This window comes from Vulpes vulpes, chromosome 1 (genome assembly GCF_048418805.1).
Source record: "Vulpes vulpes isolate BD-2025 chromosome 1, VulVul3, whole genome shotgun sequence".
Taxonomy (NCBI): Eukaryota; Metazoa; Chordata; class Mammalia; order Carnivora; family Canidae; genus Vulpes; species Vulpes vulpes.
The window spans coordinates 19,946,289-19,961,773 of NC_132780.1; the positions used below are offsets into that span (position 1 = coordinate 19,946,289).

The 15,485-nt window shown below is 50.1% G+C and overlaps 1 protein-coding gene across 1 annotated transcript; it reads right to left on the reverse strand.

Moving 5' to 3' along the window:
- Positions 1–3,450: 3,450 nt before the first annotated feature.
- Positions 3,451–15,079, reverse strand: LAIR1 (leukocyte associated immunoglobulin like receptor 1). The gene is made up of 11 exons (XM_025985336.2): positions 15,051–15,079; positions 14,261–14,554; positions 9,864–9,949; positions 9,468–9,503; positions 7,527–7,808; positions 5,480–5,518; positions 5,116–5,226; positions 4,998–5,040; positions 4,874–4,911; positions 4,652–4,704; positions 3,451–4,166 (listed from the first exon to the last, which is right to left on the reverse strand). Exons 3-11 carry the CDS (start codon positions 9,895–9,897, stop codon positions 4,020–4,022), a joined length of 783 nt encoding a protein of 260 aa, XP_025841121.2. The 5' UTR covers positions 9,898–9,949; positions 14,261–14,554; positions 15,051–15,079; the 3' UTR covers positions 3,451–4,019.
- Positions 15,080–15,485: the final 406 nt, after the last annotated feature.

Genomic DNA, 15,485 nt, shown 5'->3' on the forward strand with positions numbered 1-15,485 from the left:
AGTCCACCCTACCCCACTCAGACCACGGCTCCTGCAAGCAAGACACATGCCCTGGGGCCCCACAGATCCTGGCCCTGTCCAGGAAAGGACAGTTTAACACCATCCTGAGTGAGAGGGCTCAGTCTCTGGAAGCCCATTCCCCACCCAGCCCCCATGCCCAGCTCTGTGCCTCCCCGACCGATGCTGGGACTGAGCGTCCAGGCCATTCGTGTGTCCAGATGAGACCAGGGCTCCGGGGACCTAACACCACCAGGTGGAAGGCAGAGGGACAGATGTGCAGAGGGAGTAGAGGGCCTGAAGAGGCCAGGAGGGCAGAGGAGCCTGTGAACAGGGGATGCGGCAGGGAACAGGGTTCAGGGAGCTGGGGGCAAACCTGAGGGCAGAGGTGAGATGTCCTCCCCGGTCACCACCAGCTGCAGTTCCTTGCTGCGGTCAGACCAGGTGCTGTCTTTATAATAGAGGCAGCGATAGCGCCCGGCAGTGTCTTTGCTTGCCACGGGGATGGGGAATCTGGCCTGAGTCTCGTGCACTGGGTCGCTCACAGATCGAAGTAGAGCACTTCCCTCCTCCTCCAGGTGGAGTGTCTCAGCCCCAGCAGGGCCCTGGCACAGGATGGTCACGGGCTGCCCCCGGGGAATCTCAGAGCCCGGCTCGGCCCAGATGGAGGGTCTGGGCAGGACCCCTAGGAGGGAAGCAGACCAGGCTCTCAGGGTCCGTTCTGAGGAGACAGCCTGTCCTTCCCTGGGAGGTGGGAGGGAGGTCATACGGACGACTCCTGCCCTCAACATCTGGGCTCTCCGTCACTGTTCAACAGAGCATCACAGGTTAATCCTGAGAACCCCAGATCCGTAGCCCTGTGACCATGTCTGTGAAATGACACAGAGGAACCTGGTGGTGGGATTCCCGGGATGGCAGCTTAAAGGATGGCAGTTAAGCCTGGAGGGCCTTTTCCTTATTTCTGCCTCTCTCTGACTTCCAATCTGCAAGCACATGCAATGGCTGGAGCTCTGGCAGCCACCTTGCATCAAAAGGTGGAGTTAGGATGTGGAGAAAGGGGAACCCTCTTGCACTGTTGGTGGGAATGTGAACTGGTGCAGCCACTGCGTAAAACAGCATGGAGGTTTCTCAAAGAGTTAAAAGTAGATCTGCCCTTCGACCCAGCAATTGCACAGCTGGGTATTTACCCCAAAGTAACAGATGTAGTGAAATGCCGGGACACCTGCACCCCAATGTTCATAGCAGCAGTGTCCACAATAGCCAAACTGTGGAAGGAGCCTCAATGTCCTTTGCCAGATGAATGGATAAAGAAGCTGTGGTATATATTTACAATGGACTTTACTCAACCATTAGAAAGGATGAATACCCACCATTTGCTTAATGTGGATGGAACTGGAGGGTTCCATTGAATTCATTATGCTGAGTGAAATAAGTCAATCAGAGAAGGACAATTGTCATATGGTTTCACTCATATGTGGAATATAAGAAATAGTGAAAGGGATTATAAGGGAAAGGAGGAAAATGAGTGGGAAAAATTAGGGAGACAAACCATGAGAGACTCCTAACTCTGGGAAACAAACAAAGGGTTGCAGAGGTGCGTGGGGAGATGGGGCAACTGGGTGATGGGCACTGAGGAGGGCACTTGATGGGATGAGCACTGGGTGTTATACAATATGTTGGCAAATTGAACTTCAATTAAAAAAAAGGGAGAGGGATCCCTGGGTGGCGCAGCGGTTTGGCGCCTGCCTTTGGCCCAGGGCGCGATCCTGGAGACCTGGGATCGAATCCCACATCGGGCTCCCGGTGCATGGAGCCTGCTTCTCCCTCTGCCTGTGTCTCTGCTTCTCTCTCTCTCTGTGTGTGACTATCATAAATAAATAAAAAAAAATTAAAAAAAAAGGGAGAGTATGCACAGGCCAGGCTGGGGAGCAGCTCCCACCACCCCTGCGCACACACTGTTGGACAGCCCCTGTCCCAGGACACACCTAGCTGTGAGGGAGGCTGGAAAGACAGTGTCACTGAGAGCCCAGAAGGGAGGGTATCGTGCTGGTGAGCAACCACAGCACCACACAGGGGCCAATCGCTGTCGCTGTGGGCACCTGATCTCCAATCTCCACAGTCTCCTATCTGACCTCCTCTTAGGTGGAGGTTCTAGGGGCAGGGGAAATCAGACATCCACCATTTTGCTGACTAGTGGGAGATGAACCTGTTCATGTGCTGCCTTACACATTACCTTACCTCACATGACAAAGGGGTTCTTTACTGTTGTCAGTGAGTTAAGGATTTTGAGACGGGAGATGATCCTGGATTGTCCAGTGGTCCCAGTGTAATCACGAGGATCAGAGACAGGGGAAGGAAGTGTCACAGAAACAGAAGTCCCAATCAGAGCGGGACGTGAAGAAGTCATAGAGCTCCCTGAGGATGAAAAGAGGGCCACAGAGGAAGGGATGCAGGAGCCTCTAGAAGCCAGAAAAGGTAATCAAATGGACTCTCCTTTGAGCCCCCAGAAGGAACGTGGCTCTGTGGACACCTTGATTTGGGACCCAAAGAAATTTATTTCAGACTCCTGACATGCAGAACTGAAGATAATAATTGTGTTGTCCGAACCCACTAGGAGTGTGGTCACCTGTTATAGCAGCTGCAGGAAGCTGATACCCCTCACTTTACATGGAGGAGTTGCTATAAGCCTGTTAGGAAGAATGATGTCCAATCCCAAATTTGAAAGAGCATTAGCTGGGTGACATGAGAGAGTGAAAATCAATGAAAGACAAGGTCTTAGAGCTGGACGGTCCTGTTGTTTTGGAAAATGCAGGGCGGCCAGTGTGGATGAGTCTGGAGTAGGGATGGGAAGCAGAAAGCTGCCACATTCCTTCGCGTGGACTGAACACCTCAGGAGCCCTCCCTGTGCAATCACGGCCTCACGAACTCCCTCAGACTGTCCATATATACTGTCTAGTAGCATGCGTGCATGTGTGTATGCATTTGCAACACGTGCATATGTGCAGGTATGTGTGTCTGTGTGTACAGTGTGTGCATGGGTACATTTGTGGGCATGTGCATATGTGCAGGTGTATGTGTCTGTGGGGACATTGCATGGGTGTATTTGTGGGCATGGGGGGTGTCTGTGTGTATATGTGTGCACGGGTACATTTGTGAACATGTGCCTGTGTAGGTGTGTCTGTGTGTACATTGGTGGGCATGTGCGTGTGCAGGGGTGTGTGTCTGTGTGTATGTGAGTGCATGCATGCATTTGTGGGCATGTGTGGGGCTGTATCATCTGCGCTTTTACTCAGGCACACGTCCCCTCAGATATCTCCCTCATTCATCCCTAGGACACTCATCCAGAAAACACTGATGCATTTTTTTAATCTTGTTTTCTGCTCAAAACTCTGAGCAGAGACTGGGACCGAGTTACCTGTGTACTCTGGTTCCTTGCACAGGACTGCTGCAGAGTGGGCCTGTGAAAACTTTTATTGATGAACAAAGAGAAGCACAGTGCAGGAAACAGTGTCTCAGATATTAGCTGTGCAAGTATAGTCCCAGTTCAAGATCAACTACCAAACTCTGGAAAGTCTTTAGAGCCAGCTGAGTGGAAAATTAAAACGGAGCCTCTAGGGGCAGTTGGGGATACACAGGACACAACTGGAATCATCTGTGGGACTGCAAGACCATAGCTGGGTCACTGGAAACAGTCAAATGACCATAGCTGGGTCTCTAGAAACAGCCAAGTGACTATAGCTGGGTCTCTGGAAACTACCAGGAATCTGTAGCTGGGTCTTTGGAAATAAATGCTACAGGCTCTCTCCAAGGATCTAGTTGATGTCAGGAGGGACCACATGGTTAATGAATCTTTTAAATGTTGACGAGAGGCCTCCTGACACTGGCCTTGCCTCCAGGATCTCTGACTGTATGGCTTTCCAGAAAGGGATGATTCCATTGGGAAGCCCTCCAAATGGCCACTTCATGCTTTTGCAGGAATGACGCCCCATGCGTCCAAGAGCAGAGGCGAGGTGGGCATGGAGTCAGCGTCTGGCAAGGGCTGCATAGGTACTGGACTCAGCCATGGGCTCCACAGACTGTGGGGATGTGGCTGGAGCTGTCCTCTGTGTGAGGATACGGTGGTCCAGCTGAGCATATGTCACGTCCTGGGGGCCTCCTGCAGTAGGGGTCTGAGAGAGAGAGACCCAGGTGAGAAGGTAGGGGACTGTGGGAAGGGAAGACTAGTAGCCAGCCTCCATGTGACCCCCATGATCCCACCTCCTGGGATCACCCCTGTTTAGCTCCTTCCCACTTAGGATCAGGGCTAGACTGTGTGACCAGTAGGCTATGGCAGAATGAGGGCATGCCACAAAAGATAATGTGGCTTCGGCCCCTCCCTCTGTGACCTCTCTCTGGGGAGCTGCCATGGAGAAGCCCCAGTGGGGGGGAACGGAGGGCCCTGCCAGTCAGTCAGGGGTGCCATACTGGAAGTGGATCTTCCAGCCCTAGGTGAGCTGATGCGGCCCTGGTCCACATCTTCACAGCCACCTCCAAAAAGACCCTGAGCCAGAACTACCCCGCTAACCTGGTTCCAAATTGCTGAGCAAACAAATGGAGATAACTTTGTTAAGCCTCATTTATCATGTGGCAATGGATAATGCACACAAGGACTTACGGAGATGCTCCCTTCCCTGTCCCTCTCAGGAAGTCTGCTGATTGTAGCCAGATCTGGAGGAGAGAGAGACAAGGGGTCAGGTCTCTGGGGTGGGTCTCGGAAGGCAAATTTGCCCAAAAATTCACAGCCTCAGCTTTCAATCTTGTACTCCATCTGGAACATCCTAGAATGTTCCCAAACATTCCCCTCTCCCAGGCCTGTCCCTCCTCCCTGGCCTTTCACCTGGTGTCCTCTCTCGGATGTCAACAGCCGGGCTGACCCTGGAGGGAAAGAACAGTGAGTGCTGGGGGCCCGCGTGGAGGCAGAGGACTGGGAGAAGGTCCAGGGTCAGTCTCGGGGACCTTACCTCTCCTGGGTCCTCTGCTCCTCACCTTTGCTGCTGGAGGGCCCTGAGGACAATCAGGGGTATGAATTAAAAAGAGAGGTCTTCTTCCCAACACCCCGACCCTCTCCCTGAGACCTACTGTGTTTTTTCTGTTGCTGACGATGGATGAAGATGTGGGCCAGCAGGAGGACACAAAGGAACAAGGCCACAGAGACCCCAATAAGAATATAAACATGCTCTGTTGACAGGCCTGGGGGAACAGGGAAGATGGAACCAGATTATCAGGACGTGCATTTATTGACCACCTACTGCATTACCGGGCATGTACACACCTAGGTATAAAATCTCTGAAGTGCATAATAGTCCTATGACATGAGAAGCATTATTCCAAAACCAGGTTCCTGAGTGCTGAAGTCCTCTGTCCAGGGGGCACTGGCAGAGCTGGACGATGACCAACACCAGAGTCCATTCCTTCCCCTTCCCCAAGGAGCACACTCACTCACCGAGACTGCTACTGTCGTCCCAGGGCACCCGTGAGACTTCTAGGAAGGAGTAATGAAGCACACAGTCAGAAGGTCAGAGGCCTGAGCTGACAGAGAAGGCTGAGTCTTCCCAAGCCAGCACCCCAAAGGGGGGCTCCTCTAGAACAGACCCATGGAACTTTGTACGGGGATGGACATGCTCTACATCGTGCTGTCCTGTATGATAACCTCACCGGCCTACTTCCATTGAAATTTAAGTTAAATATATTTAAAAGTGAGATCCTCAGCTGTGCTGGCCACTTTTCCTGGGCTCAGTGGTCACAACTGGCTAATGACTTCTGGCGGGATGTGTGGGATGGTCCTGCCCTCCACCCTCCCCTCCGTTGCTTGCTTCTGGATGCCCATCGCACGTGCAAACATCCCCATTGCTGAGACTCCTTCTGTTTCTCACAGCAGCCCCCATGGAGGGGGTGGAACTCTTTCTGTTTCTCACAGCCCCCCTTCCGTGAGCAACAGGCCGGGACTCCACGTCCTCCTGTGGCCTGATGCCAATCATTCCGCACCAGCGTGGCCCTGGGCTCTGCGCATGCGCCACTCATCCATTTCACTCGTAGCCAAACCGAGGTGCTGCAGGGCTCCTCAGAGTGCACAGGGGTGAGCCCCCATGTCGTCTCTTCTGGACGGTGCTCCCTCCCTCCCGCTGCCTTAGAGGCTGAGTCCTCAATGTCCCCCCTCATTGCCTTGTCCTTGATGCATGGTGCAGGACCCTACCTGCTGTCATATAAAATAAATATAAATATACATTTTAAATCTAGTGTTTTAGGGGATCCCTGAGTGGCTCAGTGGTTTAGCGCCTGCCTTCCGCCCAGGGTGTGATCCTGGAATCCTGGGATCCAGTCCCACATCCGGTTCCCTGCATGGAGCCTGCTTCTCCCTCTGCCTGTGTCTCTGCCTCTCTCTCTCTCTGAATAAATAAATTAAAAATCTTAAAAAAGAAGAAAACCGTTCCTTCACGTTAGTAAGACCAGCACGTCTTCATGCTGTCCCATTCAGCAGACCTGAGTGCCGTGCCCTGCGTAAACCAACCCCTATATCCCTGAAACAGGGCTCCAGGGTCAGTACACTTATTGCCCCTTGGCACATAAAGAAATTGGGCCAGGCGTGGTTTTGGTGATTCACCGCCGGATACAGAGTCCCAAGGCAGGGCTGGAATCTCAATCCCTGCAGGAACTGTGGAGCTTCTGCTCCGAACTTCAGTCTGAACAGCAATAGATGGGGCAGCGGGTGAGGCTGTGCGCCCCCCCACACATCGGGTTCAGGGTTCTCCTAGAGGGGCTCTCTCTTCCTCTTCCTGACCTAATGCCACTGTGGGGACATAACCATCAAGAGCCCTGGTCTCTCCCGCAGAGTCTGAGTTTGGAAGATGAGCTGTTAGTTTCTCTGTCCCTCTAGACCCAGGTTCCTTGCAGAGCTGCCAAGAGTAGGACCCTGCCCACAAGGGGGTGGCCACCACCTGAGGTCTGCCCCACCCCGTCTTGGGCTGGTTCCACCCCTTCAGAGCTTTGTGCCTTTGGGCATGAAACCTGCAAGGCTTTGCACATTAGAGGAGTTGGGGCGGGGGGAGCTCTCAGAAGGTCAGAGAGTGCCTCCCACATCCTGTGCTACCAGCATTGACTGCTTTCACAGCACTTGGCACAAGTAGTTCAACCAGTTAGTGTCCTGGTGCCCTGCAGGTGGCAGCCCCTCACTGTGGTCTCACCAGTCCCTAACCCAAGCCTAGGGGGTGGAGGCTGGGCCTGCAGCCCGATTGCCAGCATAGAGTACCCCCCCCCCAGCACTGTCCCCAAGCATTGTTACTCACCAGCTGAAGAATAGATGTGTGTGTGTGTGTGTGTTGGGGGGGGGGGGTCCTCTGTGACCAGGGCAGAAGGACCGATGCTAGGTGGACACCCCTAGGGTCTACCCCACTCAGCCTGGCCTCTCTGTACCCTGAGCACCCATCCGAAGGCCACATCCGGCCATCACTCAGGCCCAGAGAAATCTGAGGGCAGAGGTGAGATGTCCTCACCTGTCACCACCAGCTGCAGTTCCTTGCTGCGGTCAGACCAGGTGCCATCTTTATTATAGAGGCAGTGATAGCGCCCGGCAGTGTCTTCACCCACTGCAGGGATGGGGAATCTGGCCTGCGTCTCATGCTGTGGGTTCCTCACATCTTTATGTAGAGCACTTCCCTCCTTCTCCAGGCGGAATGTCTCAGCCTCAGCAGGGCCCTGGCACACGATGGTCACGGGCTGCCCCCGGGGAATCTCAGAGCCCGGCTCCGCCCAGATGGAGGGGCTGCGCAGGACCCCTAGGAGGGAAGCAGAGCAGGTTCTTGGGGTCCGTTCTGAGGAGACAGCCTGTCCTTTCCTGGGAGGTGGGAGGGAGGTCATACATACAGACGGCTCCTACCCACGGCCACTTTCTGGGGCTGAAGGGGGGTGGGGTGGGCTGGGACAAAAACAGTGGATGAGGATGACAGGTCATTTGTGGGAACAAGGTAAGCAAGCAGGAGTCTGGAGTTGTAGGAATGGCTCTGGACGGGCTAGACTCAGCTAGGGGGCGCAATCTGCGAAGCTCCAGCTGAAGTCCAGTGCGGGGTGTGCTGGGACACCAGTTCACCTGGTCCCACAGACCTCAGTGGATGAGGATTCCTGTCTGCAATGCAAGTGGAGCACCCATCTCTGGGTTTGCTCTGTCTTTTCTACTTTCATTTCAGCCTTATTTCTACTTCCTTGTTTGTAACGCTCCTAAAAACCCCCATCTGCCTCAGCTAGGCTGGCGGTGGAGGAAGAGGGGTTTTGTAGTTCTGAAAACAGGAAGGCAGCATCAAAGTTACAAAATCCCTCAGGTGTTATGCTATATGTTGGCAAATTGAACTCCAATAAAAAGAAAGAAAAAAAAATCCCTCAGGAGGCAGGAGCTGAGAGAGATTCTTTGCTCATTTGCCTGCCTACTCTCCCTCTCTCTTCCTTCCTTCCTTCCTTCCTTCCTTCCTTCCTTCCTTCCTTCCTTCCTTCCTTCCTTCCTTTTCTTCCTTCCTTCCTTCTACTGTATTTTAGCATCTATGTATCCATGTACAGATGCTCTCCATGTGCCACTGGTTCTACAAACATGAGAAACACACTCATGATCCCTGCCTTCTCGGGGCTGAGTATTGAGGGAGGACAGACACTCATCAAATACTTGTCTCAGTCCACAGATGCAGACTGTGATGCATGCCCTGGGGGTGAGTACGGGAATTGAGGGGTCCTCTTGGGGAGGTTGGAAGGACGAGGCATCTGAGCTAAGAGCAGAGTGTCCAGTGTGAAGCACGCACACTGAGCAGAGAGCAGCAGCCAGGGGATTTGACCTAAAAAAAATCAGTGTGTGAGGAGGTCCAGAGTTGAAGGGGAAATGGTGTTTTTTGAGAAAGAAAGGAGGTATCTGGAGGTAAGTGAGCTGGACAGTGTGAGGATGGGACAGATCTAGACCAAAGAGCAGTTCGTGGGTCTTATTTGATCTGAGCAGAGATGATGAAAGGACTCTAAAACTCTAATATTTTGCCCCAAATAGAAAAAAAATATGAAAAATAAATTCCAAAAATGTGAGTGAAATTTTAAAATTATCCTCGAAAAATCATGTCACTGGTGATGTGTTTTGTATCGAGGATGAAGTTGGGATCAAGGATGGTGTCTGGGACTTGGCACTTGACGACTCTGCTCTCTGCCAAGGGGATGCTGAGAGGGGGTTCTGGGCTTGTGTGGGAGAGCCCTGGGCTCAGCCTGGTCCTGCACAGTTCTAATTGTTTAGGGGGGTGGCTGTCGGAAGCACAGGTGGGGAATAGGGAGAGAGTTTGCAAGGGTCATACATTGGGGATCGTTTGCAATTTGGGGCAAATTTCAGGGCCTCCTCCCAGGCCCTCCCAGGGTCAGCACCATCCTGTCCAGAGCTGCCTTTGGGATGCAAAGAGGATGAGGAGGAGACTCACCCTGCTGTGCGTGGAGCCCTCCACCCAGGCAGAGCGCTGAAAGAGAGGATCTGGTGAGAGAGAAGACCACTCCCAATTCCGTCAGGGGCCACCCCAGTCCATCTTCTTGCTCTGAAATAGTCTCAAGACAAGTCCCCGGCCCCCTCTTCCAAATAGGTGCTTCTCTCCCCCAGCCCCTCTGGAGTCTGAATTAATCTCTGTTCTAGAACTGAACCCACATGGCCTGACCTAGGTTGTCTGGGGCAGGAGGTAGGGTGTTGACCTACTTCACTCCCCCAGGATCCTGGAGTCTTCTGGACTGGGGTCAGGACTGGGAAGGGAAGCAGGGCCCCCTCCCCAAATCTCCTGCCCACCCACGCTGTCCCCCTAACCCTTTATTTCCATTTCGGGACTCACTGAGGGCCAGGAAGGTGGTCACATGGGGAAACATGCCGGGATCCCTGCAGCCTGCACCGTCCTGGAGCCACTGGGTAGGATAGAGCCTGCAGCCGACACGGGGACAGGATGTGTCAGCTGAGGCATGTTATCAAGTTTCTACATCAGCAGAACCCCACAAAGAGGAAGCATGTTCCCCTGCCCTTCCCACTTGTCCCATTATGAGACAGAGCGAGGGCCTTGGCTTCCAAAAGATGCCTCTTCCTTCATGCTTGGATGAGGCTGAACTCACCCCCAGATGAACCCCTGAGGGGAAAACCTAATTTTCAACCTCGGGGACCAGGCAGGACATGGATGTGTGCAACAAAGTGACTTGAGTATCTGTCCCAGCTCCAAAAAAAAGACCATCTGTTCTTGGGCAAGACATTATGCCACTTTACACCAATATTTCCTCATATTTGAAATGGGAAGCCTAGAATCCTCCTCCCAGCATTGACTATCATAATATTCATTAAATTCTCAGTCACATGTTGAGAACTTTAAAAATGTTATGCTAACACTACGTTCCCTTCCCGTCTTCCCACAGTGACATTGGAACCAGGGAAATGTAGGGTGCCCACGAGTATATGCAAAACCCATCAAGGGGTGGAATGGCCAGGACATAGACCTCAGGCGCGGGACCAGATGGGACACCCAACCGTCTGCTTAAATAAAGAGCAGAACCGGGGTGGGGAGCACACTTATGCATCACAGAGCCCAAAAGGACAGGAACCTCGGCACAGATTCTTGTGTCCACCGCTCTGCCGACCTGGAAGAGCCATTTCTCCCAGGCATGGCCATGGGGGACACTGATGGTAGCGACACAGCAGTCATTGCTCACTAGTTCCCTCCTAACAGGAACCTAGAGCTGTTGGAGTGGCTCTGCTCTAAGCTTGGGGCTGGCAGGGTGGGAAATAAAGTTTGGGTGAAGGCAATCTGGCAATCCCATTTCCAGTAATTAATCCAGAGTGGGGCACATGACCAAGTATGGCCAATGATGCTGAGAGCAGAATATACCACAATAACTGGGAATCCTATTTCTCCCTTAAAAATGTAGGGTCTCAGGACACCTTTGCCCCTTTACTGCTGTTCTTCACTAGCAACTGTAGCATGACAATGTGATAGAGCAGTAGCAACCACCTTACAGCCATGAGGCAGCAAGCTTGAACAAAACAGGAGGCCAAAACAACTGGTGTAGGACAACATGAGGTCTAGAATCTGTAGAAGGTCCCCGCATTGCTAAACCAACCCAAGGACCCCATCCCCCTGGAATTCTTTTTTTTTTTAATTATTTATTTATTTATGAGAGACACAGAGAGAAAGGCAGAGACATAGGCAGAGGGAGAAGCAGCCTCCCTGCAGGGAGTCTGATGCAGGACTTGATTCCAGGACCCTGGGATCACAACCTGAGCCGAAGTAAGACACTCGATCACTGAGCCACCCAGGTGCCCTTCTCCCTGGAATTCTTAATAAGTAAAATCCTAGGTTTTCTGTCAAAATATTGGATAAGAATATGGACCAACACTCCATCTTCAATTATAACAATTATTTTTAAAAACCTAAAGCTGCTTGATATAATATTTTAAAGAATATTCTCAAGTGCTTTAAGATATGAAAGCTATAGGAAGGCTAAATAGTCAGAAATTAAAGGAAGTTGGGATTCCCCAGAGTCAAGCTGGATGGCTGAACCTGGCTCTCACCTTGACGGTAATGAGGTAAGTCTTCTCTCCCTGGCCTCGCATATCCTGGAGGCTAAGGGCTAAAGCCCAGAGGCCACCCTGGTCGAGGAGTCTGGGGAGACTCTCCCTTGGCTAGGCCAGAATCTGAAGTTTCCATTTTATTGTAAGAGTGAACTGAAATTACTCACCCATCTCTAAGGGCTGTCAAGAATACCTGTTTTGAAACAGGAGGCCAAAACTGCTTGCTCTTGAAAAATGACCTATACCAGCCAGCCCCGTGAATCTGCACCTTCCTCATCTTTTTTCTCTGTGTGTGTTCCCCCTGGGATCTATTTGTCTCTCTGTCTCTGTCTCTGTCTCCTTCCCCCCTTCTTTCCCACTCCCTCTCCCCTGCAGGATCTATTCCTGGTGGCATTCCCTCCTTTCTCTGCAACTCTGGCTTGCTCACTAGCTGTCCTCAGCATCATGGCCTGGTCCCCTGCTTTGCTTTGCAACCCTTATTCCCTGGAGTAATGCCTCCCACGAACAAAATCCTCCCTGCTTTGTTTTTTGCATAGTCTTTTTTTTTTAAGATTTTATTTATTCATAGACACAGAAAGAGAGAGGCAGAGACACAGGCAGAGGGAGAAGCAGGCTCCATGCAGGGAGCCCGATGTGGGACTCCATCCCAGGATCACACCCCAGGCTGCAGGTGGTGCCAAACCGCTGCGCCACCGGGCTGCCCTTTTGCGTAGTCTTTATGAGTTAATTTTAATCAGCTTTATTTAGGCATGATCCCATAAAACAAACCGCATCCACAAATGTGTGCAATCCAATTAGCTCCGGCAGCTGTGAAACCACCATCATCATGAAGATTTCCGTTGCCACAAAGAGTCCTTGTAACCTCTCTGCCCTCCCAGCAACCACTGATCTTTTTCCTTTTTTTCCTCTTTTTGGAAAAAATTCATTTGCTCCATAACATTTTTTAAACAAACGTCTTACCCTAAAATAACGCTAGATTTGCAGAGAAGTTGCAAAGCCCCAGAGAGTTCCCACATGCCCTTCATCTAGACTCTCTAACATCAATATTTTGCATAACCGGGCCCCATCTGTCAAAACCAAGCAATTAACATTGATACAGTAATTAACTAAACTACAGACTGTATTTGGATGTTATCCATTTTTCCCCACTAATGTTCTTTCCCTGTGCCAGGATTCAATTCAGAGTACATATTGCATTGACTTCTTTCTCTTTTTCAAATACATAAAAGACTTTCTGTTTTCCTGGTTGGATCCTAATTAATACTCTCAACATACCTGCATATGCCCAGGAAGATGTGGGGATGGGTTGGCAATTTAGAATAGGAATGGCTGAAAGCACCAGTACTATAGGCTCCTCAGAAAACTGAGGTCATAGTGTCTATCAAGTTGGCTATTCTGGGTGGTTTTCTAGTTAGGGAAGGTGATGGGTAGCTATCATCCCTCACTCCTCTTAGAAAGCCCCTCGGCCTTTGTATTCTTCTAAAATTTTTATCCCAAACTGGAGAATATTGATGTTAAGGCTCAGTATGGGATAAGCAGAGCACACCTTCCTCCAGCAAAACCTTTCCTTGGACTGATGTTTGCTTTAATAGATTCGGATACATAAAAAAAAAAAGATTCGGATACATATACAACATTTGCTGATTAAATATAAGCTAAATGTTTGCAAAGGCAAAATCTATAGAAATACAGTGATATAAGATGCAACATGAAATGTTACTAAAAGGTGAGTTCAGTGAAAAAACAGGGTGTAAGAGTGGTTACCAGCACCTGTGTGTGTGTGTGTGGGGGGTTGGTTGGTAGAGACGTTGTGCAAGAGTGTATATTTGTATGAGTAGGTAAATAAACCCTGGAACCCCAAAACACTACAGTGATTATAGACCATAAAACTGTATTCTAAAGGTTAAACCTGCTAAGACACTAGATCTTAGTTATGCCCATCACAAGAAGAAATGGTAAATATGTAATATGATAGAGGTGTTGGCTAACACCACAATGGCAACCCTATGGCAATATAAATGTATCAAATCAACATGTTGTACACCTTCAATTCACACGATGTTATGAGGAAATTGTATCTCAATTAAAAACAAAAAGATGAAGGAACACCTGGGTGGCTCAGCATGCCTTTGGCTCAGGTTGTGATCTTGTGGTCCTGGGATCAAATCCTGTGCAGAGATCCCTGCAGGGAGCTTGCTTCTCCCTCTGCCTGTGTCTCTGCCTCTCTCTGTGTCTCTCATGAATAAATAAATAAAATCTTTTAAAAAAATATGTGTTCACATCAGAATAACCGAACTATTCAAAAAATACCACAGCGTGGGTCACTCCTTGAGATCAGTCCTCCTGGGACTTTGATGGGGGTAATGACCTCATAGACGCCGTGTGGTTCCCGAGCTGGATCCTGGTCCTCAGAAGGTTCTGCACAGTATGGCTCTGGGTCTCTCCCTTGTTACCCAAGGGAGTACCTGATTAGATCTCAAAGACCCCTATTTCTGAGCATCAGGGGTCTGCAGAACAGAATCTGAGCCTAGCAGGCCCAAATGTCTCTGATTCCTGCTGTTTCCAGGAGACTGAACTGCAAAGCCCTCCCCAAGGCATCTGCATTAGCCCACACCTCTGTGCTCCATGACTTCTGCCTCTTCAGAAAAAAAATCAACCTAGGGATAGGGACTGACTCACCCACTTGGGTCCAGATCCTCTGGCCTTGTTGGAAGGAAGGCTCGTGAACAATGCAAGGAAGGCTCATGAATGATGATCCACTTCCACACAAATCCGAGCTCCCAGTAACTTGGTGTTATCCTGGCTCTGAGTCTGAGCAGGCTGGCCAGGACATTGTCAGTGGACCCCACTTCCCACGGGCTCCCACCCTTTGGGACAGGATATTCCAGTATGACCCTTTCCTCCTGTCCCTTCCAGGACTTACGGAAACCAACGTGAGGATGTGAAAATGCTTCTGTAGGATCTGGGGCACAGCTGAAAAATGTGCAGGATGTGGTGTGGGAGGCACCAACACCGCCGTTTAGATAGTCTGCGAGCTAGCAATCATCCGTAAAAATGAGTGGTTTTTGTTCTGCTCTGGGGGGGCTCTCTGATAGTCCCCAGGTTGGGCTAAGAAGAGAACTTAGTTTCCTGGATAGTTTCTTCACAGGAGACCCAGGGCTATATCGGGTAACCTGCACCCCTGGTTAGTACCAGACATGAGCTCCATCTCTATCCAAGCTTCATGTCAAAGGGATTGCAATTTGTTGTCACCAAACACTTATGTTAAAGCCTTTAAAGTTTTTCTTTCCTCTTTTTCCTTAACTACAAAGTATTACCCAACTAAATATTCCTTTACCAATTAAATATATGTGTTCTTGTAAAATTATTTTATTTTTAAAAATGTTTTTTAAAGATTTTATTTTAGAGAGAGAGAGCACATGCACACAAGCAGGGGAAGGGGCAGAGGGAGAGGGAGAGGCAGACTCACCACTGAGCAGGATACCTGACGCGGGACTCGATCCTAGGACCTGAGCCAAAGACAGACACTTAACTGACTGAGGTACCCAGAGGCCCCATAAAAATTTTTTTCCCAAAAAATTTTTTTAAACACACAAATTAAAATGATTATTCCAAGTAGAATTTTGCCTCAGTATACATATCAAGCCATCAATTTTCCTTCATAAAAGTCAACAAGTTACTGAATACACATTGGAATTCTGTATAATTAGTAGGTATGATACTTATAAAAACTATTCCTGGAGAATTTTATCTAAAATCCTCTTATTCACTGGCCAGATAAGATTTCTTCCTCCCTCTCTCTTCCTGGCACAGCCTTCCTCTCCCCCTTCCCAACCTTTATTTTTCTGTCATCATGATATCTATTCAGTCCCTGTTTTTGTGGATTGTTCCATTGGACTTCTTA

Bases quoted from the DNA above. Each gene is read 5' to 3' on its own strand.
- LAIR1 (XM_025985336.2), bottom strand. From the start codon at position 9,897: ATGTTTCCCCATGTGACCACCTTCCTGGCCCTCA. The intron at 5,227-5,479 runs GTGAGTGAGTGT...CTGTTCCCCCAG, and splicing joins GGACGACAGTAGCAGTCTCG to GCCTGTCAACAGAGCATGTT. The intron at 4,912-4,997 runs GTAAGGTCCCCG...CTTTCCCTCCAG, and splicing joins GAGCAGAGGACCCAGGAGAG to GGTCAGCCCGGCTGTTGACA.